The sequence below is a fragment of the Rana temporaria genome, chromosome 6 (genome assembly GCF_905171775.1).
Source record: "Rana temporaria chromosome 6, aRanTem1.1, whole genome shotgun sequence".
Lineage (NCBI taxonomy): Eukaryota > Metazoa > Chordata > Amphibia > Anura > Ranidae > Rana > Rana temporaria.
In genome coordinates this window covers 29,359,402-29,386,456 of record NC_053494.1, presented here as the reverse complement: position 1 = coordinate 29,386,456, position 27,055 = coordinate 29,359,402, and the positions used below count along the sequence as shown (strand labels likewise).

General features: G+C 44.5%; 1 protein-coding gene across 1 annotated transcript in view; it reads left to right on the top strand.

The window, feature by feature from the left end:
- XPO6 (exportin 6) overlaps positions 1-27,055 on the top strand; it is a 67,654-nt gene that overhangs the window by 18,780 nt on the left and 21,819 nt on the right. Inside the window, exons 4-15 of the mRNA XM_040356555.1 lie at positions 1,933-2,130; positions 2,276-2,435; positions 3,519-3,596; positions 10,698-11,196; positions 16,416-16,542; positions 17,871-17,980; positions 19,050-19,158; positions 20,313-20,405; positions 22,294-22,363; positions 23,584-23,743; positions 23,850-23,942; positions 26,755-26,899. Of these exons, the coding sequence (XP_040212489.1) occupies positions 1,933-2,130; positions 2,276-2,435; positions 3,519-3,596; positions 10,698-11,196; positions 16,416-16,542; positions 17,871-17,980; positions 19,050-19,158; positions 20,313-20,405; positions 22,294-22,363; positions 23,584-23,743; positions 23,850-23,942; positions 26,755-26,899 (1,842 nt within the window). The remainder of the gene's footprint in view (positions 1-1,932; positions 2,131-2,275; positions 2,436-3,518; positions 3,597-10,697; positions 11,197-16,415; positions 16,543-17,870; positions 17,981-19,049; positions 19,159-20,312; positions 20,406-22,293; positions 22,364-23,583; positions 23,744-23,849; positions 23,943-26,754; positions 26,900-27,055) is intronic.

Here is a 27,055-nt window from a genome sequence, read left to right as displayed (position 1 = left end):
TAATAGTGCAGGAAAATCTTCCTTCGAGATTATTGGTTTCTGTTTTTTTAAGGACAAAGATGACTTGTAGGATTACGTCTTCCATCCGGCCATTTTTAGCCAAACTGCCAAAATATGTATTATTTGTGGGGCTCCAGCAGACGCTGTCCTCTGAGACTTGTCAATGTGGGAGTAGACCTCTGAGTGTAGTTGAATCTTTCTTCTACATTTTGACCGTCTTGTAACCTCTAAAACGCTGGATTATTCGATGTGGGGGAGTGTGTGTGTGTGGGTGTGGGTGGTTGTTTTTTTTTTTTTTTTTTTTGGATTGCAAGTTTTTGTAGTGGAATCAGCCTGCTTCTCTTTGTCCTAGGAGGACATTCGTAGATGGTCTTTTTAGTCTGGCTTCATGTGGGTGATCCAATCCGATCAGGTCTGCCTGTTTACGTTTTTAAGGCAGACCTGATCGGTCCATCCATTTTTCTCTATGGATGGCGGATGTCAGCGGACGTGTCAGTAAAAAACCCGCTGGCATCTAAACCTGTCCACTAAAAACAGACGTATGAGGGATCTATTCCCCCATCCATCTGTCTTCCGATTTTCTAGTCAGAAAGGGACAACCGGTTCCTTTTCATCTGAATGCCCCCTTGAGAACAATGGGGCTACGCAGTGCGGACACAAACCTGTCATCCACCTGTTTAGCGGGGACCAGAGTGGAAATCAACCCCCCCCCCCCACTGAGTAGGTGGATGCACTTTAGAGTCCACCCTGTATGAAAGGGGCCCTAGGAAAACATTCATATAGGAGGATAAAAAAAAGTTTCAAAGTCCAGAATGATGATATATTTTTTTTTTTATTATTCTTTAAAGCGGAGGTCCGCCAAAAAAAAAAAGCCAACAGCTACAAATACTGCAGTTGCTGACTTTTTTAATATTTGGACACTTACCTGTCCAGGGAGCCTGTGATGTCGGCAGCCGATCAGTCTCTCCCGATCATGCTGCCCCCGCCGCCATCCTCAGGAAATCAGGAAGTGAAGCCTTGTGGATTCACTTCCTGGTTCCCTACTGTGCATGCGCGAGTCGCGCTGCTCGTCGTCCCTGCTGTCTTCGGTGACCTGTGTGTTTCCCAGAAGACGGCAGGGGAAGACGGTGTAGGCGCGGGAAGTGGCGTAGGTCACTGCGGTGATCTATGCCAGGAAGTGGGAGCAAATACCTGTATTAAATGTGACACCGAAGGGGGGGAGGATTCCAAAAAGTGAAAGTTCTATTTTTGGGTGGAACTTCAGGGCTATAAATGTATTAGACCGATATGAATACTATCAATGTCTGATCTGCAGCACTATTTTTTCTTTCTGTAATCGTGCACAATGTTTGTGACATTGTGGTGTTTTGCTGCTGTTTAACCTATAGGTCTATAGCACTGTATACAATTGCAACTTTTTACATTGCTAATGATCTCTGAAGAGTCTGAAAATGGAGGTCAAATTCGTGCCATCAAGAAAGCCCAAAACCTGTTGCACATTTCCTAACCCAATTAAAGCAGCAGCTTCATTTGGTGATGGTTACAGAAACTGCTGCCAAATATAAGTTTATATTCCACAAACTACTTAAGTGGTGAACAGATACTCTCCCAAATCTGTACCCACACTCAGAGACCCAGTTGTTACCCCCATTGAGTGTTACCGTATTGCCTTTCCTACAGCATGGAGATAGTAAAGTAAGGATGTCAAAACTCACCCCATACCTTGTAATGACTGTCATGTGTCATCTCTATCTGCATAATGAGGGATTTGTTTGTTGACTTTAGACAAAAAGCATGCATTTTCATAGCCGTAAAAGTTTTGTTTTGGAAATTTTTAAATGACTGACTGAAGATTTATGACGATAACGTAATGTAGTTGGTGAATGGAACCATTTGCTTTAAATTTTTTATTTATTTATTTTGGTCCTATAGAACTTGATCAACAAGATGTGGCTGGGTGTCCCTTCACAGGAGAAGATGGAGATCCGTAGCTCCTTGCCCAAACTTCTACTATCCCAACACAAGAACCTCCCAGGATTCATCTGCAACAAGCTGTGCAAGGTCATCGTGGATATGGGTAGACAGGACTGGCCAATGTTCTACCATGACTTTTTTACTAACATCTTACAGGTAAGAAGAAAAACACTACACTAGGTCCTTAATAAGACGCCTAGATAGATAAAGCAAACCCTCTGAGGAAACCATCTCCTGAAAATGTTAGATGCCTGGTTTTAGTGCTCTTCATGTAATGACATTTCCCTCTCCCCTAACCTAGCTAATCCAGAGCCCTAGCACCACACCTCTGGGGCTCATAATGTTAAAGACTGCGTCTGAGGAGTTGGCGTGTCCTCGGGAGGACCTTAGTGTGGCCAGGAAAGAAGAACTTCGCAAACTGCTGCTGGAACAAGTGCCAACAGTGCTGGGGCTGCTAACGGGTAAGTCTTATTGAAATTTGCTCAGATTGCTGATGGTGATGATGACGTTCATGGCTTTACAATACTGGTCATTCACTTCAGTCTCTCAAGGAGCTTTATGCTTCTGAGGTCCTTTTCTTATACACATACATGCATACACACACACGGGTGTTGGCACACCTGTCAGGTTTTTATTTGTGTCCCTCTATTTTAAATGGTCACTAGAAAAGCAATGACCAATTTAAAGTACGCACACCTTATGGCTTTACCTGGTTTGGGGCTTTTTTTTTTTTTTTTTTTTTATATTTGTGGATTACGTAACACTTCATACTTTGAAGGGTCCTGGGCTTAGTAGCACTTTAAGGCTTCTGATTGAACATGCTTGGTGTGCATTTCTGGGAGCCTCTGGCCATAGGGTGATCTGTATGCAAATTTGACTTCCAGCTCTGCAGATTAGCGCTCTGGCATGTCCCTTTGCATCTGCATAGAACAGAGAGTGGTTGAGCTAACCACTTAGGAATGGAGTGTTGGCATATTCATCTGTGGTATATGCTTGTCATAACACATAGCATTGATGGATGCATGGAGTATTAAATGGTATGCCAATCTGTAGTGCTTACTTAAAACACAACATAGAGTTATTGGACATGGCATTGAGGTATTCCTAATCAGGCTCCTCTGTATACGTAAGACCTAGCACACTGCATCAAGGGAAGCATGAAAAGAAGGCAATACAATGTCTCTCTGCATTGCACAGTCCTATGTATAGGGCAAAGAGGTCTCACAGATGGTATTGAGATATACCTGGGGAAAGAGTGCGTTTCTATGGTGTGAACTGCCCCTTAAAGATAAAAGCTGGAGCCTAGAGGTGTCTGCAGATTCTTATGTTTAAATCAGTTGATCCAATTTTAAAGAGGCGACCGGTTTATATTAGGAATCCTGCGCTTATGCTGTGAGTCTCATGATCTTTCCTCTATCAAGGCGGCTCCCTGTTAAGGTAGACTTTGTAGGACTGTCTACTTTTTATTTTTTGTAATGACTGATTTAGTTCTGTAGTTGTAGATATTGAAAATAATTGTATTCTTGCTTGGTTTCCCCTCCAAGGTGTGCTGGAGAGTATCTGGGATAAGAACAGTGTTACCACCGCCACGCCTCCACCTTCGCCCACCGCTTCAGACGCCGGTAAATATGGTTACCAATTTTTCAGTCCTACTTCTTTTCTTTTTTTAACTACTTTGTTATAACAAAAGGTGCATACATGTCATTACATACAACCACAGTATAACCGATAACATGAGGGTGTGCAACAATCAGAATAGATACAGTTCAAGGCTGACGTCCTGAATAAGAAACCTATGAAAACAAGAGTAAAAAAAAAATAACAGAGGAGGAAAGAGCAGTATCTGGAGCCAACCGCGTAGCTGTCCCTGAGCCGTAACAGTATACCCAGCCAGGGACAGGCCACTCCTCGGGCAATACAGACCCACAGTGCCCTACATGCAAGAATCGGAGTCTTGTAGCCAACGATTCCATATTTTGTCATATTTGGTTGGGCATTCCCTGTTAATGTATATAACCTTTTTATACGGTAAATTATTATTGACCTCCATCTTCCACTCCACAGTCCTACTTTTTAGTTTGTTTCTCCATGCAAGGACCAGCATTTCATTTGTAACAGATTGGCTTCACAGTCTTTATGCATATTCCAGGGTAGCGCGATGGCTATTTATATAACGCAAATTTACGCAGTGCTTTACATGTTGCATTAACATCAGTTCCCTACCTGGGATTTATACCATATATGCACACAAATACTGGGTTCAGTTTTAGACCGGAGCAAGTAATCTCAGGTCTTTGGATTGTGGGAGGAAACTGGAATACCCAGGGGAAACCCATGCTGGCAGAGAAACAGGAAGAACATGCAGGTAGTGTCCTGGTTGAGCTACAGAACTAGTATGGCTCTAGTTACATTGATGCCAACTTCCAAAAGATGGGTATTGCCTTAAAGCGGAGCACCCCCCCCCCCTAAAAGGGGAAGCTGCTGTTTGCACCCTCTCCCCACTCCTCCCCTCCACTGCCACATTTGGCACTTTTTGGGGGGCGGATGGAGTGGGTACCTGGCTTTCCCAGGCGCCTGCTCCCACTTGCTGCTCAGCAACCTGAGCTGCAACTGTGCTTTGTGAATGGGCCACAGTCTTCTGGGACCTGTGAAGTGTCAAAGACTTCTGGCTCAGTTCGCCATGGCAAGCTAAGCTGGAAGTGATGGCGGGTACCTGCCAAAACAATGTACCTCCCCCAAAAGGTGCTAAATGTGGCAGCGGAGGAGGCAGACAAGTGGAGCTTCCACTTTTGGGTGGACCACCTTTCTTAACTTGAAGCCCAATTATACCTCCCACTTGATATATGCGGATCCTACCCTTCCCCAGCCCCCACCCCCCCCCCCCCAGATTTTGAAGGTGAAGTATTTGGCGCCCCTGTCAGATTGTTATTGCTGTGTGTGTGTGTGTGCGCACACCTCTTCTTGGCAGATTCGCCCTCTAATTGTGCTGGTGACCACTGTTGCTGGGACAGGCAGTCGGGCTGGGAAATGCAAAAAGTTTCAGTTGTCACCAGAACAAGAGGTAATCTGTTCTGTTAAGCGGTGTCACCTCACTTGTTTGTAACTTCCTGTCACTGACTATTGCATCCCCAGGATAGGGAATTAGGGAAAATCTCTCAGAGTATAGACCAGTGATGGTGAACCTTGGCACCCCAGATGTTTTCAAACTACATTTCCCATGATGCTCATGCACTCTGCAGTGTAGTGGGGCATCATGGGAAATGTAGTTCCTAAACATCTGGGGTGCCAAGGTTCACCATCACTGTTAGACGGCAAAAGATAAGCTGGCAGGGTTTTAACCCTTTCCTACTCTATCCTAAACTACAAAAAAGGTTTGGTCTGTTTATACACTTTTAGTGTGTATAAAGCAAGAAAGGTAAGTTCAGGGTAGGTGTCAACAGTGTCGCAGTATTCACTGCTTTTTCGAAAACGTGGGAGGTGGAGCAGTGACTCAGAACCTGGAGCAATACAGTGTAAAAATAATTGTCCCCGTCTCGCTATACAGCACAGCAGGAGTAAAGCTGGTCATCTATTATACAATCTTCTTGTACAATTTTCCTTTTATATTTACCAAAATCCTATTCTACAAGGTCAAATCTAAACACTTTCAAAGTGTATGCAATCAGGCAGGCCCTTTGCACTACACAGTTGAAGGTAGATCTAGGGGAAAATGAATAAGAAAATAGTATAATGTATGGGCCAGCTTTAGTGTCTTGCCTTACAAATTTTTTAAGAGGTAAAACAAATGGTGTATAGATCTTTCAGCTGTGCATTTAGCAGTTGGGTGACATTTACATATAAGTTGTCTTGTTTGCTTGTGTGATATGTCATTAATTTCTCACGCTGCTTTAGATTGGTTTTGCGTTTTTTTTTTTTTTTCTTTCCTCCCATGGTCTCTTCCGGCGTGTGACATTTCCCCTTGAGATCATTAATGTCTGTGTGTTGCTTATTTCCTTCCTGTATACAAGTGTCTGTGGTTCCTTGTGTAATGTAGGCCTGATCTTTACATCAGAGTACAGCTCAGAAAAACTTGGGTCATTCAGACTTGGCATGGCCATTTTCTAGGTTTTATTTGATGCCAGGGCTTGGTGGATTTGGAAGAAAACTGAAACAAGCTGCTTAATGAGATTGAAGGGAAAGCGGTGTACATTGCCACCCCCCACTAGTGGATTTTGTTAGAGGCTCATTATAAGAAGGGATACCTAGTTTTAAAAGTAGTACAGCAGATTAGACTGTAAGACCTCAATTACGTGTGTGTACTAATGCAAACAACCATGTGAAAGGGCCGACTTCACCCATGCAGGATGCACAGGCATTCCATGGAGACCCAAGTAGGCAGCCTGATCAAATGATTGATAGGCGGCCAGATGCGCATTAAGGACCGATTCCGTTCCATGCATTGGATCCTACACGGATGCACACACTGGGATGTCTGTGGAGGTTACCTGTTGATTCAAACAAACTGCCTACACGGGTGTGTATGTAAGGCCCCTTTCACACTAGCGGACTGATTGGGTCCACCTGTCGGTCTTTTCTATGAAGCAGTAGGTTTCAACGGGCATGTGTCCGGTCACATCTGCCAACATCCAATCAGATCCTATTTGCTAATAACAGATGAATGGGGATCCTTTCTGTATCTGTTTTGTCAATTGGATGGCAGTCGGGTGTAACAGGACAGGTGGTCTGTTTGCCTCCGACTACCCATATATGAAGGGCACAAAAAAATCCAATATACCATACTTAAAGGGTCACTAAAGGATTTTTTTTTTTTTTTTTTTTTTTTAGCTAAATAGCTTCCTTTACCTTACTGCAGTCCTGGTTTCATGTCCTCATTGTTCGTTTTTGCTCTGATGTTGCTGTAATTCCTCTGTTCTGGACACTTCCTGGTTCTCTGATTCCTGATCACCACAGTACTTTGAGATTTCTCACTGTGGTGACTAATCAAGGAGGTGTGATTTCTGTGTGTCGGCACCAATCCAGTTTAGTTTTACAAAGCATCACTGCCCTCTATTGGCTCTCTGGCTCTGTACATCAGAGAACCAGGAAACAACAGCAAAAACGAAACTAAACTGCAGGCACATTATATGATTGGGTTTTATTTATTTTTAATCATTTTTAAAAGGAATCGGTTAACTATTATGTCTCTATACCCTGTAAACAGTCATTTCAGCAAAAAAAATGTTTTCCTTTAGTGACCCTTTAGCCCCCATTCACATCTAGGCGTTTTAACGCCTGTAGTGCTACGCCGCTGCCGCCAGAGGGATGAAAACACATGTCCTCTATGGAGATGGTTCACATCTCCACGCTGAACGCCGGACGCCTGCCGCCTGAAAAAAGGTCCCGGACCTTTTTTTCAGGCGGCTTTCGGCGTTCGGCTAGGAGATGGGAACCATCTCCATAGAGGGGGTCAATCTGGGGCACATCTAGGCGGACAATACCAGCGTTTTGTCGCGGTACAAAACGCCGCCGCTAGAGCCCATTCACATCTAGGCAACAAAACGCCCGACGCCGGACGCTTGTGCCGCTAGAGGGGAGAATTCCCATTGCTGTCTATGGAGATGGTTCACATCTCATAGACGCCGTACGCCTGTCGCCTGAAAAAAAGTCCCGGTCCCTTTTTTTCAGGCGGCATTGGCGTTCGGCCATACAAAGCAATGGGAAGGCTTTGTGAAAAAAAAAAAAAGTTACACACTCGCGGCAAAATACGCCGCGTACGCGGCGTATCTTGTCGCGGAGGTGTGAATGCAGCCTTAAAGTGATTGTAAAAAAAAAAAAGTGTTGTACTTCCACTATGCACTTCGTTTTGCACAGAGTGGCCCGATCCTCCTGTTCTGGGGTCCCCCGGCGGCTCCTCCCCGCATTTGATAACCCCCCTGGGTGAAGTGCTCTCCCGAGGGGGGGTTACCTTGTGTGCGCACTCCCGAGTCATTCATTGGGCGTTCATAGCCGCGTCATTAAAATTGATAACAGCGGGAGCCAATGGCTGCGCCGCTATCAATCTATCCAATCGGGACACGAGACACCAGCCATAGCTCATTGCAGAGGAGAAGAAAACCGGGCTCAGGCAAGTAAAACTGGGGGGGGGACGGGCTTTGACTGCAGGAGGTTCTTTCACCTTAATGCATAGAATGCATTAAGGTGAAAAAACATGAGGGTTTACAACCCCTTTTTAATAGATCAAGGCTGCTGCCCTTTTGAGTGCAAAGAAAGCACTATACAGATATAGATTCTTAGCTACTATCCAAATGCATAAATGTGCACTAGGTACTGCACACACCTACAGAAAAAGTGCATTAAAAGACGCTGAAATGCATTTTAAAGCGGAGTTCCGCCCACATTTTTGAAAGGTGGTCTAAATTTTCTTTTAAATATTTTGTGTGTGGTGTGTTCCCCCCCCATTGTGTTTAGTTGGTTAGTGGGTAGGGCGGAGGAGGGAGTGGGCTGTCATTTACCACTGTATATACTCCACGTGGGTAACTATAGTCACATGGGCTGCATAGCAACTCGCTGTAAATTGAGCATGTGCAGAGTTGCCACCAGAGCTGCAAAATCCCTAGCTGAATTGAGCACATGAAGGTGGAGATGGAAAGCACCAGGATCAACCAGGTGTTTTTTTTTTTTTTTTTTTTTTTTTTTTTCAGAACACAAGCATAGTGACTAAGAGCCTTTTCACACTGGGGCGACTCGGCTGCCTGACAAGTCGCGTCCCGTTCTATTCAATGGAACCATTCTAATAGGAGCGACGCAAGCCACTCCGACTTAGAAAAAGGTTCTTGTACGACTTTGGGGGCGACTTGCATTGACTTCTAAACAGAAGTCATTTTGCAAGTCGCCTCTGAAGTCGTCTTCAGGATGCCTTGCCGAGTCGCCCCCAAAGTCGTGCCGCCCCGGTGTAAACCGACTCTGAGGGTGTATTAAATGCTGTTCATACATGTGGGTTTAGTGACACTTTAAATCAGTCCTTGGTGCCCATCTTTTGAAGCTGCACCAAGTCCATGTTCAAAAACTTCACTTAAACATACAAAGTCTTAGTCGTTCTGCGTGTGAAATCCTGGGAAAGCTCTGTCTGGGTTAGCTGGGTCAGCGGCGGCTGTGGGGCGATGTTCGCTGTGCGCTAATGACTCGTTCCTTGCTGGAAGCGTCCTTGGGATGGCGCGAGATAATGAACTGCACAGGGGCTCCATGCAGCTTTAAAGGACTGGCGTGAAGGATAGTCGGTGACGAGCCTCAAAATGCTTAGAGCCACATAATCCTCATCGTGCTAATGAAGGAGGTTGGAGGGCGCACATTTTTGGAACGGCAGTTTTACATTTTAAAGTGAGAGCCGCAGAAACCCTTTTTGCGAGTAATGAGAGAGGGTTGAATTCTTGTTTCTCTGCAGTTTGTGCCCCCAGGGTGCATCTCCCTTCTTGCACAGTCTTTGCCAACTCCCTGATCCCTCTGGGAGTTGGAGCTTCATACATCAGGGGCATCAGATTCTTGGCCCCCTACCAACCTAAATTTTGCCCCTAGCTATCATGTTAATGTGACATTATCAGCTTCCTCATATCTAATGCCAGATTTTCCTTTAGAACAAGCAAATTCCAGAGGAGTGGTTCCAAAGTGCATTGGCGCTCTGTCACCTCTGCAAAGTTCACATTCTGTGGCGCAGCTAAAGTGTTGCATTTCTCCCCTCTGTTGCATGTCAGCAGTAGCGGGAGGCACTTCAGTGCTGCTCCTGCAAGTAGAGATGCTTGCACGGCCCCCGACATTTTTATCCTACCCTGCAACACCAGAAGGTGTCAAGTCAGTTCGGTAATTGCAGGGGCCTAAACACCAGAAGTCAGGTAGGTGATTCTGGCTTGTGTATTTCCCCTGCATGCGATGGGGGTCTATGACGATTGGCTTTTGTTTGTGTCAGGCGGGGTTTTGAATTCCCACAAGTGTATGGGAATGAAAAACATGCTTGCGAGAGGCAGAAGGTCTACTGCAGGTCAGATGGCACCTGTCGTGAATTCTGAATGATCTTATAAGCCAGCCCCTAAGACCCCTTTCACACTGGTGGCGTTTTTCAGACGCTTTAGCGCTAAAAATTGCGCCTGAAAAAAGCCTCAGCTGCAATGCCAGTGTGAAAGCCCGAGTGCTTTCACCCTGAGGCACTGCGCTGGCAGGGCATCCAAAAAAGTTCTGCCAGCAGCTTCTTTTCAGCGCTTTAGGAGCGGTGAATGCTCCTAAAGCGCCCCCTGCCCATTGAAATCGATAGGCAACGCTGCCGAACCGCCGGCAAAGCTTTTAAACCTTTTCGGCCACTGGCAGGGGTTAAAAGTGCGACGCTAGCGGCCAAAAAGCACAACAAAAACAGCGGTAAAGCGCAGCTGAAAATGGCGTAGTTTTACCGCCAAGCCCAGGCCCATTTCAGTGTGAAAGCACTCTGAGGAGGCATTTGTGGAGGTGCTGCTGGGTCCATGTCTTTTCACAATTTATCGCAATATGGATATGGAAGGATATCCAATTTCTTGAAGGGGGGGGGGGGGGGTCTCCTTTTTGGAAAGTACGGAGTACCAAAAGAGGGGATTTGTGGGCAGGGTGGATTTCAAAGGTTCATTGTGTTTCACTGTTAATGTTATGCTGTGATTCTCATATTCCTCCTTTTTGCATCAATTTCCTTCTTTTAAATTTTTATATGTATATTTCTTTTCTTGCAGATGACCTCCTCAGTAACCTCGTGCACACCCCTTCCTTGGCGAAGTCATTGAGCCAACCCCCACCGAGCCTGGAGGCAGAGAGCGAGCGTATCTGTGCCCTTGCCCTGGAGTGCCTCTCTCACCTCTTCAGCTGGATCCCTCTTTCCGCCAGCATCACCCCTTCACTCCTCACCACCATCTTTCACTTTGCTCGCCTGGGTTGTGATGCCCGCTCGCGAAGGACTCCTGCTGTTACTACCACCTCTTCTGCCACTCTAAATGGCGGGAGCAGCAGCCCTCCTCTTCCCTTTACACTGCCCAGCTCACAGACTGACCGTGACCGGCTGGGGGTGTTGGCGATGTCTTGTATTAATGAACTCATGTGCAAGAACTGTGTTCCCCTGGAGTTCCAGGAATACCTGTTACGAGTGTGCCAGCAGACCTTCTATCTCCTGCAGAGGATTACACGGGAGACGAACGCTCACAGTGTGCGCAACCGCCTGGAGGAGCTGGATGAGAGGTAGGCGGCGGGTTTACAGATGTGCACTTGAGAGGACTCCCAGGCACAGTACAAAATTCACTAATCGCGTTAACTGGGGCACCTTATGTATTGGGAGGAAAAGTATTGGGGGGAACGGGACGAACTATGCTGTATGTACAAGGCTTCTAATTGGTGATAAACAATCTCTCTAGTCTCCAGATATAAATTCATACACATCCATTACTCGGAGGCCCTGTAACCTATACAAATTGTTTTTCTGCCGCCTTGTAACATCTTCCATGAGCTTCCGAACCTCTAATTTTTCCTCTCGCTTCTGTTTTTTTGAAACCAACAACGCATCTTACACTACCTATCCCATAGTCCATCTGCGGAGATGGCAAGAGAAGATGGCTATGTTCATACATGCAGTGGGACCATGGAGAATGAATGTACTTGCCCACTAACACAGTGGCCATCAACCCTGTCCTCAGAACCTGGCCTGTTGGTGGGTTCTGTGTATTGCCTCGGGGGACTAGAATACTGAAATCACTGAGCAGCAAATGATATCACCTGTTATGCATTTCAGTTATCTTGCAAACCTGGCCTGTTAGTGGGCCCTGAGGACAGGGTTGATGATCACTGGTAAACCTGGCCTGTTAGTGGGCCCTGAGGACAGGGTTGATGACCACTGGTCTAATAGGGTGCTTGGAGGAGGCTGGGAGCAATAGAATGTGTGTACTTTTTTGAGTTTGTTACTAAATCCACAACAGTAAAATCGGTGTGTATATGCAGTAAAGCATGCTTGTTATACTCGCTATGGAACCTAAGGGGTCAATCCCCTGCATTCTGTAAAAAGACTGTTTGATCCTGTTTTCTCTGATCTTCCACTGTCCCCAATCCATCTCCTGATAGCACAGCACCTTGGGGGCATTCTGCACATGCTCAGTTTGGTGTGTATTGCTAGAGTTTTTTTTTTCTTGGGAGAGTGCATGTAATCGGCATTGTCCAGACAAAGGGTCAGGGATCCTGCAGCCTCATAGATAGTCAGAGGAGAATGCAAACTCCTATCGGGGCTAGCTGAGCACTTGTAGAAGTCACAAGACTGCTATATACTGCTGATAAGAAAAGGTATTTAGCAGTTTATATTTGCTAAAAATTAAATTTCTATGTTCTGTGTACTGTGGTAGACCAGATATGTTGAATACAGGGTCATGGGTTTAGTAACACTTTAAGAATATATACTTGAATGAGTTTAGTGTCACACCACCTCAATACCGCACGCCGTCATATGACGACCTGGACTTTAGGGGGGGATGTCTGAATAATGCCTGCAGCTACAGGCATCATTCAGCTGGCGATTCCGCGCACCACAAGAACGATCATAGCGGCAGTTCCGCTGCTTGATCGTTCTTATAGGCGATGTGTCTCCCGCCACCATCCGGTGCTTTTCCGGGCTCTCCCGTGCCATCGGGGGCCCGGAGAACGAATCGGCCGGCGCCGGATGATGATAGATATTTCCGGTGACCATATGGTCACCGGTCATCTCTATGACCGTTGGAGGCCTGGCTGCAACGTTATGACGTCATGCCCGGGTACCTGGAAGTAAACAAAGCCGCAATCGCGGCTGTCTGCATGAGATCGATGACATTTTATTTATTTTTTTCCCCGATCCCATGCTTTCAAGCCTGGAAGAGAGATGGGGGGTCTTGATCTCCATAAAGAGGACCTGTCACAATTAATTCCTATTACAAGGGATGTTTACATTCCTTGTAATAGGAATAAAAATGATCAAAAAAAAAAAAAATGTGTAAAATAAAAAAAATAGATTTTAAAAAGCCCCTGTCCCCGGTAGCTTGTGCTCAGAAGCAAAGGCACACGTAAGTCCCGCCCACATATGTAAACGCCGTTCAAACCCAGACCTGGAGAAGGTATCGGCGCGTGCGTTAGAGCGTGTGCGACAATTCTAGCAGTAGACCTCCTCTAACTCTAAACTGGTAACCTGTAAAAAAATATGAAATTGTCGCCTATGAAGATTTTTAAGTACCATTTGGCGCCATGAGTGTGTGCAATGTTAAAGCGTGACAAGTTGGGTATCTATTTACTCGGCGTAACATTAATCTGTCATATTCTACAAAAAAATTGGGCTAACTTTACTGTTTTTTTTTTTATTTTTTTTTTATATTTAATGAAAGTTTATTTTTTATTTTTTCCCCTAAAAAAAGGTGTTTGAAAAATTACTGCGCAAATACAGTGCAAGATAAAACGTTGCAATGACCGCCACTTTATTTCCTAGGGTGTCTGATTATTTATATAATATGTGTGTGTGTGTTTGGGGGTTCTGAGTAATTTTCTAGCAAAAAATATCATATATATATATATATATATATATATATATATATATATATATATATATATATATATATATATATATATATATATATATATATATATATATATATATATATATATATATATATATATATATATATATATATATATATATATATATAATTATTTTTTTTTTTTTTTTTACATGAAGGAGAGAAGTGCCAGAATAGGCGCGGTATTGAGGTGGTTAAGCTTTCAGCTCTGGAGATGGGTGGTTGTTTTTGAGCAACTTTTGGTGCAAAAAGAGATGCCATGATCTTTTCCCTGACACGAGATCCGCTATACCCTGAAGTATTTGTTTTTTTCCATCCCAGTGGTGACCAGTTAAACTGGTTCTAAAGGCTTAAGGTTTTTTTACCTTCATGGCGTTCACTCAGAATATGGGTGGGACATCTTTGCTGTGCTGTCCTTGCTGAATTATGCCCCTATTGTTGGTGTCCTTGGAGGATATTGTGCCCCTATTGTTGGGGTCTGTGGGGGGGGGGGTGGGCGATTGTGCTCGATGGGGTCGTGGGGGGCAATTGTGCCCCTAACGATGGGGGCACAACCCCCCCCCAAGATGGGGTTGTGGGGGATAATTGTGCCTCTGTCTTCGGGGGTGGGGTGGCAATTGTGCTCCTTCATTGGAGTCAGTGAGATGGAAATTGTGCCCCATTGTTGGTATCGGTGGATAAAAAAAGTGCCCAAAGGGCCACAGTTGGGAGACCACTGCCCTAGACAAAAAAGAGCAGTTAAAGCTGAGTTCCACCCTAAAGCGGAACTTCCTCTTTTTGTAATTACCCTCCCCCACTCCTCCGTTGTCACATTTGGCACCTTTTTCAGGTGGGAGCAGATGCCTTTATAATGCAGGTATTTGCTCCCACTTCAGGGCCTAAGTGGCAGCAGTATCCGCAGATATCTATGCCATATCCGGCCCCCGTGCTGTCTTCTAGGAGACACAGGTCCCAGAAGACGGCAAAGACCATTCAGATCGCGCTGCGTGACTCGTGCATGCACAGTAGGGAACCAGTAAGTCAAGCCTTGCGTTGATTCAGGGCTTGTTATTCGACCCCCCCTCCTGCTGAGCCTTATATTTCTGAAATAGCCATGGAAAAGTACAATTTTCTGTATCTGCAGACTCTTCTCCCTGAATGGACAGAGTACAGGCTCTCTGGAATGCTGGCCTGGTGCAGACACATATTTTGGCTCTCTGATTTTGGATCAACTAACCTGCATACCAGCAGTGCCCCCAGCTACAGAACAAGGGGGAACAAGGGTTAATGGGTCCTATTTGGGAATCCAAACAACCCTTTTATCAAACTATAGAAAGCGTTTTTGAGACCAGTGATTTTCATTAAACGAGCCTGTGCGTGTTTAAGGTTACATTTCAGGCCTTATAGATCTGTTGGACACCGGGGATCTGACAGCCTCATATTGGAGTTGTCTTTTTTTTTTTTTTTTTTTCCTCTAGCCCCCAGACCTGGAGTAATTGCCTCCTTTGGGACATTCTCTTTTGACACTTTTCACATCAAAGTATTTGGTGGTTGGTCTTTCCCATTGACAGAGTGACAATCGGATTTATCTCAAAATACATGGCCAACTAGATGACTCTTTCCTTAAAGCAGTATTAAACCCCAAAACCAAACCTTTTTATTGTAGCTTGGCAATCCTTAGATGTGATGGCTGCCTTGGTTTACTTTTTTGCTTTTCTTCATTTTTTAATCTCGTTATCCAGTCAGTAAATCTGTCCTTTTTTTCAAAAGAACAAACACTCTTCTATATGTATCAGTTTGCAGGGAGGAGAACAACCATTGTTGCACTCAAAGCTCTGACAGGAGAGGCGCTGCTCTCATACAGCAGAATTGTCATTGAGTTCACAAAATGCAAAGCGCTGTGTAATTGGGCAGGAGGAGGGGAGGGGCGAACACAGCGTCTGCATACAGCTATAGTAGCTGGGATCAGAAGGTCCAGCATTGGAGAGCCAGAAATAAAGAATAAAGCTATAGCAGGAGGGGAGTGAGCCCTGCAGCTCTTCATTCCCCCACCAAAATTGCACGTATTTTCTTTTGAAGGTTTTCTGATCTTTGCGTTTCCCTTTTTTGTTCCAAGGTGAAATATAATGAGTATTTCTTACTTTGGATTATGAAAATGCATTTATGATATAAGAAAAGAAAAATGAAGAAATGTGATATAACCGAACTTTGTAAATGCTATGAAAGGGAGCGAAAAATAAAAATGTATTTAAAAAAAAAAAAAAAAAAAAGCTATAGCTGTGCTCAATAAAAATACAATTTGTAAATGAAAGGGCCAAGTCCCATGAGGTTGCATGCATCCCATTGGACTTAACCCCACATTCGGCGGCTCAGCGGGGATCAGCGGAGCAATCCCCGCTGAGCAAGCGTAAGTTCACGGGGCTGATCATCACGGATCCGTCCCATGTGAAAGAGGCCTTAAAAGGGTTGTAAAGGTACCATTTTTTTTTATTTTTTTTTTCTTCCCTAAATATCTTCCTTTACCTTAGTGCCGTCCTCCTTCACTTACCTCATCCTTCCATTTTGATTTTAAATATCCTTTTTCTTCTGAGAAATCCTCACTTCCTGTTCTTCTGTCTGTAACTCCACACAGTAATGCAAGGCTTTCTCCCTGGTGTGGGGTGTCCTGCTCGCCCCCTCCCTTGGACTACAGGAGAGTCAGGACGCCCACTAACACACAGCTCCTTTCTCTATCTGCAATGTAGAAAGTATCCCGACTCTCCTGTAATTCTGCACTTGCATTCTTTAATGTCTTTAATCATGAAGATATAAAATATTGTATATAATTTCCATTTGCAAACAGCAGGTGGAGCTCTATGCTATAGTAAGTGAACTTTGTCGCCTCTATCTGATTTACAGTTACGTTGAAAAGTTTACAGACTTCCTACGGCTTTTTGTCAGTGTCCACCTGCGAAGGATAGAATCTAATGCTCAGTTTCCAGTTGTGGAGTTCCTGTCACTACTGTTCAAATACACCTTTCACCAGGTATTCCCATCATACTTTCTTCAGTCTTCATCATTGTCAAAACAAAAATGTTTACTTTATTTTTGTGTGTTGTGTGTTTTCTGTATTGTAGTCAGAAATATGTTTATAAATATTTTGTATTTTATTGTACAGCACTGTTTTTACACTTTTCCAGGCTTCCCTTAATTCCTTTTTACAGAGCTCAATAACTTAAGCAGGCGTGTTTTTTTTTTTTTTTTTTTATTATTATTATTTTTTATTTTTAAATCACATATTTGGTTTATCGAGTATAGAAATAGACAATTAGAAAAGGCATACAGAATAGCAGCTTAAACAAATTCCTTTCCTCATAGCACATAAATGTTCAGAGATGTCAAAGGAAAACCTGCAAATCATTTGGACCAGTGCACAAAGGGTTTTTATTTTTTTTCCTTTTCAATAGTTGGCCCTCTTTTTTAGCCAAAGATGATTGGGACATAGGCCCCTTTCACACGGTCGGGCCGTTCAGGTCCGCCTGTCAGTTTTGTCGGCTGGCCTGAATGGCCGATCCATGCAATCCTATAGAGCGTCGGATGTCAGCGAAGACATGTCCACTGACATCCAACCTGATCCAATCCGCCAAAATCAGATGTATGGCGATACGTCCCCATCCGTCCATGGCGGATCATGTGATATCTGATGAAAACGGCGATGCTGTCCATTTTTTATCAGATCTCTCCATAGGAGACAGCAACGCTGAACAAGCCCCTCCCTCCCCCTCAGTGAGCAGAGAGGGACTTGTCCTCCGCCGGCTCAGTGAAGAGATCTCCTGCTGAGCTGGCGGACTCCGTAGTGACTGAGTCCACCTCAAGAAGCCTAAAGGGGTTGTAAACCCTCCTGTTTTTTAACCTTAATGCATCCTTTGTCACTGGACCCCCAAGCCCCCCCTTTTTACTTACCTAAGCCCTGGAATGTCCCACGGCGAGGATGCACAGTCTCTCTGCCCGGGGGTTCTCGACTCTTGATTGAATAGCTTGATAGCAGCACAGCCATTGGCTCCCGCTGCTGTCAATCAAATCCGATAACCGGGGGCGGGGCCGAGTCCTGTATTCGGTGGCTATGGACTCCAAATGCTAAACACAGGCGCGTGCCCGCATGGTACCCCACCCCGGAGAGCGCTTCTCCTAGGTGAGTTATCTGATACGGGGAGGGACCCCAGAAAATGGCGTTCGGGGCCACTCTGTGCAAAACAAACTGCACTGTGGAGCTAACTATGACATGTTTGTTATTTTAAAGGAAACTGAACCTTTTAGTATCACTTTAAGCTGCGGTCTTTGGATTGACTCATCGGTTCTGCTTTTTCTCTACAGCCCACCCATGAAGGTTATCTCTCATGTCTCGATATCTGGGCTCTCTTTCTGGATTATCTGACCAACAAAATACGAAACCGGTTAGAAGACAGAGAGACCATGATAAACAGGTGAGTGTGTAATGTGTTCTGTCCTAATGTATATTAGTGCTTAGCCAAACCAAACCACATCTGATTTTTTGATTTACCGGATAAACGGGCATTTGTGCGTACTTGCAGAAAATGTTCCAAGCATACTAATGCAGGCGTATGTAATGGCTGGTATAGTGCAGTATATATATATATATTTTTTTGTTGAGTTTAAAGTGGATGTAAAGCCACTCTCATCCTTTCTAAACTACTGCCATAGTGCTGATCTATAAGGATATAGACGCCTCCTGCATGTATCCTTACCTTTCAAATGTCTCCCCTCTGTCTGTTATAAGAACTGAAAAACTGCAGATTCTGTGGGTGGAGTCGTGATGTCGGTAGACTCCCCGCCCTCCTCTACACTCCCCTTGCATTTTTTCCTGTGTAATTCCTTACACTAAATTCTGCTATGATCACTAACATCCAGTCAAAATCCAGAAAAGTAACCACATGACTTCAGAAAAGGAGTGGGGGTGGGAATTAAAAAATAATGCCCGTCTCCAGGCTAGTGCATGAGATATGTAAATTACCTGTCACTCACAGCAAGGGGGTGGAACGGACTAAGGTTTTTTTTCTTATTGTTCAGTGAAATAAAACGAACTTGCAAAGAGGATTGCTCAGAGCTGGATTAACTCTGTGTGGCAAGACTGGGCACAGATGATAGGAAATCTTATACTCTACATCAGGGATATGCAATTAGCGGACCTCCATCATGCTCCATCACTGGGTGTCAGGCTTGTGGCTGCCAGAGTCTTGCTATGCCTCATGGGACTTGTAGTTCTGCAACAGCTGGAGGTCCGCTAATTGCATATCCCTGCTCTACATTGTGACATCAAAAAGATTTTGGGTTTACATCCACTTTAAATATACCTAAAAAAAAAAAGTGCAGGTTTTCAGACACCGTGAATTTATTCTTTTTGCTTGTTGCCCTGCCCTATACCGACTCGCCTCCTAATTGAATAATCCTATGTTCAGTGTTTTGATTGGCTGGTTTTATTTGTTCCCTTGAGTTGGTGTTTGAATCCTAAGCTCTTTGTGCCTACAATTTCAGGTACGAAGACGCTCTGGTGCTGCTACTGACGGAGGTCCTGAACCGAATCCAATTCCGCTACAACCAGACACAGCTGGAGGAGCTTGATGACGAGACCCTGGATGATGATGTAAGAGCGTGCTCTGGGATTGGACAGATAGTAAAGAGTCAGGCTGGCCATTTAATTTACAATCTCCTTCAGGTTTACCAACCACTATGTGTAGTATGAAGACTACCGGATTTGCATATAAATTGAAAGAATTGTTTAGTGAGTCCCTCACACTATATAGGTGGTGTTGGAACTAAAGGAGATAAAAATGTACAATATGTCTAAGATATGTAGGCACAGGCATTACAATCTCTACTGTATGCCTAAAGATCTACTGAGGACTATGTAGTGCCAAGACCTGCCTGGTTGAATGTGTTTTGATGGGTCTATGTAATTGGGGATTATTTACGAAAGGCAAATCCACTTTGCGCTACAATTGCAAAGTGTACTTGGAAGTGCAGTCGCTGTAGATCTGAGGGGGGCATGCAAGGAAAATAAAAAACAGCATTTTAGCTTGCACATGATTGGATAATAAAATCGGCAGAGCTTCCCCTCATTTCAGATCTACCCCTCCGATTTAGGCTCCATTCACACCTAGGCGTATATACGCCTGAAGCGCGACGCCGCAGCAGCCCCTAATACGCTGGAGGGGTGATTTTACATTGCCCTCTATGGAGATGGTTCACATCTCCACGCCGAAACACCGTACGCCTGAAGCTCAAAACAAGTCCCGGACCCTTTTTTTCAGGCGGCTTCGGCGTTCGGCATAGGAGATGTGGACCTGGGGGTAAGGCTGCATTCACAATCGCGGCGTTTTGTCGCCGCAAATCGCGGTACAAAATGCCGCGATTGGATGTGAATGCAGCCTTACAGCGACTGCACGCCGCACTTTGCACTTGTAGTGCAAAGTGGATTTGCCTTTTGTAAATAACCCCATTGTCTTGATAAAGCTAAAAGGGACTGCACAGTCAGGTGGTAAAGTGTGTGTGTGTGTGTGTGTGTGTTGGGAGTTAGATTTACCATAGGATACAAACTGATTGTATAGTGTATGTAGCTATCGGGCAGACCCTTGCACTACATAGTTGCTGGTAGATGGAAAGGAGATTGAAACCTATTTAATAGGACATCCCTTGCAGCCTGTGCTTTGACCCCCGGTGGATGACTTTTAAGTGATTAGTAGGAAACTGATCTGTATGAGAGCTCCTTATACTGACACTCCCTTTTTCTTTTTACAGCAGCAGACAGAGTGGCAAAGGTATCTGCGACACAGCCTGGAAGTTGTAGCCAAAATCATGGAGCTGCTCCCTACACATGCCTTCTCCACACTGGTAAGGGAAATCCATGGTGAAATTGGTGTGCTGTGTTCCTTTTAATGTGACTTGGTGATTGTAAACCTCAAACATGAAATGTGAACAAAGCATATCCTTCCTTCTATAGTGTGTACTTGTCTCAATTTAAAGCACTAAGTGTTGTTTCTGTCTGCTGCTCTGTTCCTCTGCTATCGGCATGCATCACTTCTGACAATTTTTGCCTTAGCTCTGTTCTTGTGTTCTGTGTGAAGAGGGGGGGGGGGTGACTCTTTTTTCCAATTGGCTCTCACTGAGCTCTGCAAAGTGTAATTTCAGCTCCACGCCCCCTGCTTTCAGAAGTCTGACTAGCTTAAAAAATTCAGCACTTTGAATGGTGGATACAACTTATGTAGGAGGATTTGTTTCATCTGTGTATTATGTGAGGATAGTTCCTTCACTGGGTAGATGTAGGGGTTTACAACCATTTTTTCTATACATTTTTTACAGTGATCTGCACACTACATATTTGTGTTTTTGTTTAAGGTACCCATTGGATGAACATGACTGTAGGGCACCCAGCCTCTCTGCTTAGCACTTTGATTTCCATTTAAACACTAAGGCCACACAGCTTTGTTACCTGTCTATGGTTGTAATATGATCTTGTCTGGGTCTCCCTTATCTAGAGACTTCTGATGGGGCTTTATATACAGCATTAGTATCCATGTGTGTTAAAAAAAATAAAAATAAATCCTGCTTGCTGCATCTTTAAGCCGTGTACACACAGGCTGAGTGTTGGGAGACATTTTCCACTAAAAACAAAAAAACGCTGACATTCAGCTCGTGTTCGTCGTTCTGTCGCATGAGCATGCTGGAAAACAGAGCGCTTGTCGGCTGCTGGAGTATTTTGGGGTGAGGGGCTGCATCCCCCTGTCAGAACTCGGCAGCGGAGTGTTTTTTTTTCCTTCCTGCCACCATAGGTTGGCTCTTGCGAAGCCATTTGTGTTCTCCATGGGGGGGGGGGTTCCCTGCCAGCCGAACACGGGTGATTATTGCTAGCGGCGATAATGGTTGCATGTAAAATCCCACAGGCCGGTTGTACCCAAGTTAAACGATCAATCAACTTGGACATATTCAGCCTGCTTATACGTGGTTCTAATCACGGCCAGTTCCTGCTAAATCAATCAAGATTTGAACTGTCTGTGACTGGCATAAATGTCCTTTAATCAAAACAAGTGATGTGCAGTTCAGTGGCAACACACCTAAAATGCCTGAACAACTATGGCTCCATCCTTCTAGAGAGAAAAGCAGATGATGGCGTTGTCAGGGGGAGTACTGATATCTCTGTGAGGGTTAATAAATACCTGGAAGTGTTACACATCACTTAGGATTCATGTCCTTTGTTGCATGATTCTGACCGTTTTACATCTGCTCTCTAAGACCTCTTTCACGCTGAGGGCATATTGCAGGTGCTATAGCGTTTAAAAATAGCGCCTGCAATCTGCCCTCAAACAGCTGCTCCATTGTGAAAAGCCCGAGGGCTTTCACACTGGAGCGGTGCGCTAGCAGGATGGTAAAAAATCCTGCTAGCCGCATCTTTGGAGTGGTGTGTTTACCGCTCCTCCACCGCTGCTGCCCATTGAAATCAATGGGACAGCGCGGCTATACCGCCCGCAATACGCTGCTTCAGCAGCGCATTGCGGGCAGTTTTAACCCTTTCTCGGCCTCTAGCGGAGTTTAAAAGCACCCCGCTAGTGGCCGAAATGCACCGCAAATCCGCCCTTATTGTCGGTGGTAAAAATGGCAGTGTTTTACCGCCGACGCGTCTCAGTGTGAAAGGGCGCTTGCTTGCTAAATGGTATGTATTCAGTGTTCCATCAGGAAAGCATTTCAATAAATTATTGTGTTTGTTTTTGTTTTTTTTCCTTAGTTTTCTGCTCTGCAGGAGAACCTCAATGTTTATCTTGGTCTTCAGCAATGTATAGTGAACACTGGACCAGGTAAGTGCTAATGACACATAATTCATTATATTTAAAATAAACTCAGCTGCTGGTTTGAAGAAAAAAACAATATTGCACCCAATAAAAAAACTTTATGACAAAATCATTATTGCAGATATGTCTTTAAAAAACCGACTTGTTTTTAAGTAAAGCCGGCATAAGGACCAAGATTTTGTCACCATTGGTATCCTGTAATCCCAAGCACAGCACCATTAAGACAGGGATAACCTGCAAACCAGACAGTTTATGGATCTCACAGTGCTGCCAGAATATTGGAAAAGGAAAAAATTTGGAGATAAAATTTCAGTGTGTTGCTGCCCCTTCGTTGTCCAGTCAGCCAGCTGAAACAAGGAGGAGACCAGGCTGTATTTATTAAATCTACTATGGAGTGTTGCTGAGTTGTGTAAACCATAAGGCCCCTTTCACATGGGCAGACCAATCGGGTCCACCTGTCGGTTGTTTTTAGGCAAACTTAATCGGGCCATGCATTGCTCTATGGCGCGGCAGGCTTAAACGGGCATGTGTCCATTTACACCCGCTGACGTCCAATCATATTCACTAACAGATGGAAGGGGGCGGGGTCTGTTCCCCATCCATCTGGTGGATCGGATGACAGTTGGATGTAAACAAGCGGTCAGTGTTGATGGGGAACCCCTCTCACGAAGCCATTGTGATCTCGTACAATAACCACTGCTAGAACAGTGGTTATTGCAATGGCTATAGCCATAGACCATAATCGCATGTTAAAATCTAACATGCTGTCTAAAGGCAAATCCACTGTGCAGTTGCTGTAGGTCTGAGGGGAAGCTCTGCTGATTTCTATCATCCAATCGTGCAAGCAAAAATGCTTGTTTTTATTTTCCTTGCATGTCCCCCTCAGATCTACAGTGACTGCACTTCCAAGTGCACGCTGGATTTGCCTATAGATAATAACTCCCCTATCCATACACTCCACCATGTCTACTCAGGACCAAGTCCTGAGTGATCACGTAACTGCTGATCTATTTTCGGTCAGCTTAGAGCGGTGACTGAAGCACTGGGCAGGAGAGGGGATGGGCGCAGCTGGCTCTGGCTTTTCTTTTTAGGTATTTTTTTATTTCGGTGTTTTCTTCATGTATTGTACACAATTTTGAAGGTTTTCACAAATCTATGCTCTGACTTTGTTTTAAGAAACTTGCTTTTTAGGGTGATCAAACACTTGTCTGTCTTTCTCCCCACAGGACAGCGTCTTAATGTGACTGCAGAGAACGACTGCCGGAGGTTACACTGCTCGTTGCGGGACCTCAGCTCGCTCCTGCAGGCGGTGGGGAGACTTGCAGAGTATTTTATCGGGGATGTGTTTGAGGCACGCTTCAATGATGCTCTCACTGTAGTGGAACGGTAATGTGCAGTCTTCTTGGCTCCTGTATGATCTGTAACTTTTTTTTTTTTTTTTTTGCCAATCAAAGTCAACGCTGACATTTAACGTTCTAATGCTTTCTTATAGGTTGGTCAAGGTTACTTTATATGGTTCCCAGATTAAACTATACAACATGGAGACTGCAGTGCCATCCGTGCTAAAGCCAGACCTTGTAGATGTGTATGTACCTCTCCACTCTTATGTCACTGTTTTCTTGTATGGTTCTGTTGGGGGGCCTTTCTGTCCAAAGGCTTTCTGTGATGGATGATGTCTAAAAGAGCCAATTTTGATTCCGTAGCATGCACAGGTGACTTGAAGCCCAATCCAGTCCAAACTTTTTGAAAATGTATCTAAACTCAAAAACAAAATGTCATATATTGCAGCTTACCAGTGCTTAGACATAGTGGCTGCATTAGGTGTGTGTGTTTTATTTTTTCGGGTACAATCATTTTTTTATTAAAATAAGTAGAACATCTTGACAAACGTGCATACCGCGATGGGGTACAGTTCGGTGAGCATAACCATCAAATAACTTTTATAGGCATTGCCTGTCTACTGGGAGACCTTATGGGATAACCCATAGGTCCCTATAAATCACCAGAGCATAAGGGCCGACTAACTAGGGCCCAAGATGCAGATGCACTGGATTACAGTGGAGGGTAATGCGTGTTCTGGTCCAATGGATACCCCCGCTACACGCCAACGGGGTCAAAGTTTTGGCAGAGGGATACAAAAAAAAAAATTGAGATGTAGCAATGGTGGCCACTTGTCGTAGAGAAGTGGGCCCCAAATCCTTTCTTTCAGGTTTTGATCCTGCAAATAACACCCTTCTACCCTATGGTGACCATTTTCTCTCACTGTACTGTACAGTACAGTACATATGCAGTAGCAGAGTTGTCACCCTGGGCAGCTCGCCTCCTTTGCACTACAAAACACAGAAGTTACAAGGCTAAATGATTTCTCTCGGGATCAGCAGGTATTTTTTTTCTGTACTAATGCAGCCCCTACAGTACATCTAAGGACTGGTAAGCATTTATTTTTGTTCTTGGGTTTAGATATGCTTTAAGCTATGGAAGAGATAGAAAACCTGTTAAGTTTTTATTTCTGCCTGTGTCTCCTATTTTGGAGATCTTGCCCCACTTACAGTATATATGCAGAACCTCTCCATTAGACAGCAATAAATAATCCAAGGGCAAGGATTAAAACGTCTAATACGTTTGCGCACACATGTAGCGGATAGCCCTCACTTTTGTCTGGTCAAAAGGATAAGAAATGATTGGTGACTCTAAAACGTGTGTCATACAGCAGGCCATGTCATGTGGCTCCAGCAGTAGCACTCCCTTCGTCCCCTCTCACCCCATCTGAAGAGAGGGCAGCAGAGAGGAGTATAGAACCTCTCTGTGCAGCCACAGCACCCCTTTGTCTCCACCTCCCCTGGTCTCAGCATTCAGCAGACTCAGGCAGCTGATTCCAGCCTGCCTCTGGGCCTCCAGACCCTCCACTTTCTGCTTCCCAGCTCTGTTCCCAGCAGTACAAGATGAGGGGGTGCACTGTAATGTAAGGGGGGGTGGGGGACTGTTGACTTCTGATGGTAGTGGGGCTCTGGACACTCAGTTTTTACAGATTCAACTGGCCCTTTGAGGGCAACTATAATGCTGATGCGGCAGTGACGAAATTGAGCTCGACACCCCTGCTCTAAAAGAACTGATGCAAGGATGATCTGCCCAGTCCTGGATCTAAAAATGAATTGGCAATGGCAGAATCCTTTTTTCTGTCTATTACAGGGTTCTGTAAGAGTAACTCCACTTTTGTGGGTAAAGAAAAAATATAGCGTGTACAATTGCGATACAAATCATATTGTAATTGAATGTCACTAAAAATTAACTTTCCTTTCCAATCTGCAGCCGCTGAAATTTTCTGAAACTGCAATATGGCTGCCCGAAGGTGTTCTGTACACAGAATGTATACGGAACACCCCCCAGAAACCTAATTTCCTGCTTGTGTTATTGGCTCACTGATTTTCCCAGAACTCTGCACTGAGATACAAGTCAGAATTCAGGCATCTCCTGCAACAAAAATTTCATTTTTGGTCAGATGCTCCCAATAGGAACACATCTAGGAAGAAGCTTTCCTCATTGGAGCCCTGCAGCTGCAGCAGCTAAATGAGAATTATAAAACCACTTATTAGATTCATTTAGCACAGAGAAACACCGTTCTTTATTCAGAATAACAAAAGTTGGGAATCTGCAACAAAGTGTTGTTATACTTGCAATCAATGTACAGAGATCACCCAGAGGGAAATGTTTTTTTTTTATTTATTTTTTTCTTTTAAAGCGCAGCTCCACTTTTGTTGGGAGGGGTGTGGAAACCTTCCCCTCTGGATGATCTCTGTACATTGCAAGGATTATAACAAACTTTGTTGCAGATTCCCAACTTTTGTTCTGAAGAAATCCATGTGTTTGTCTGTGCCTCTGCGTAAAGTGTGTCTAATGGGAGTGGTTTCATAATTAACTGTCAGGTGTGGATCTACAGAGCACTAATGAAGAAATCTGCTGGGCCTGCATCCCTTTAGATGTGTTCCTATTGAAAGTATCTTTCAAAAAATGAAATTTTTGTTGCAGTGGATGCCTGAAATCTGACATGTATCTTGGGCAGACTTCTGGGAAAATTCGTGAGCCAATCACACAAGCAGGAAGTTATGTTTCTGGGGAGTGGTCAGTACACACTCTGCAGATTGAAAGGGAAAGGTAATTTTTTAATAAGATTGAATTACAAAATGATTAGTGTCGCAATCGTATGCGCTGTTTTTTTTTTTTCTTTATTTGCCCTCCCCCCCCCCCCCACGAAAATGGAGTTACTCTTTTAACCATTTGTTCTTGTAATGTACTCCTCTGTGTTTACAGTGAAGTTTGAAGTCTGTGGATTATGTAATCTCCAATCCATCCACTCATCATTTCTTGTGGTAAAAAAATATTTTTTTCTTTTTCTGCAGACATGCCCAATCGTTGGCTGCGTTGCAAGCTTATTCGCACTGGCTTGCTCGTTTCTACGGTGAGGTCCAGCGTCAAAACCCGGAACAATTCATCTCCATTATCTCCACAGCAATGGAAGCCCTGCCCCCTCTAATCAGCTCAAAGGTGAATGGCTGTGCACATTGGGGTCGCACCCTTTTAAATTGTTGGGGTTCTTCAATGTGTGTGTGTGTGTGTGTGTGTGTGTGTGTTACTTTATGGCCACTGACATACCGCTAACATGATTGTAGCTGGTGGTCATGCACAGTGCAGCTTCCAGCA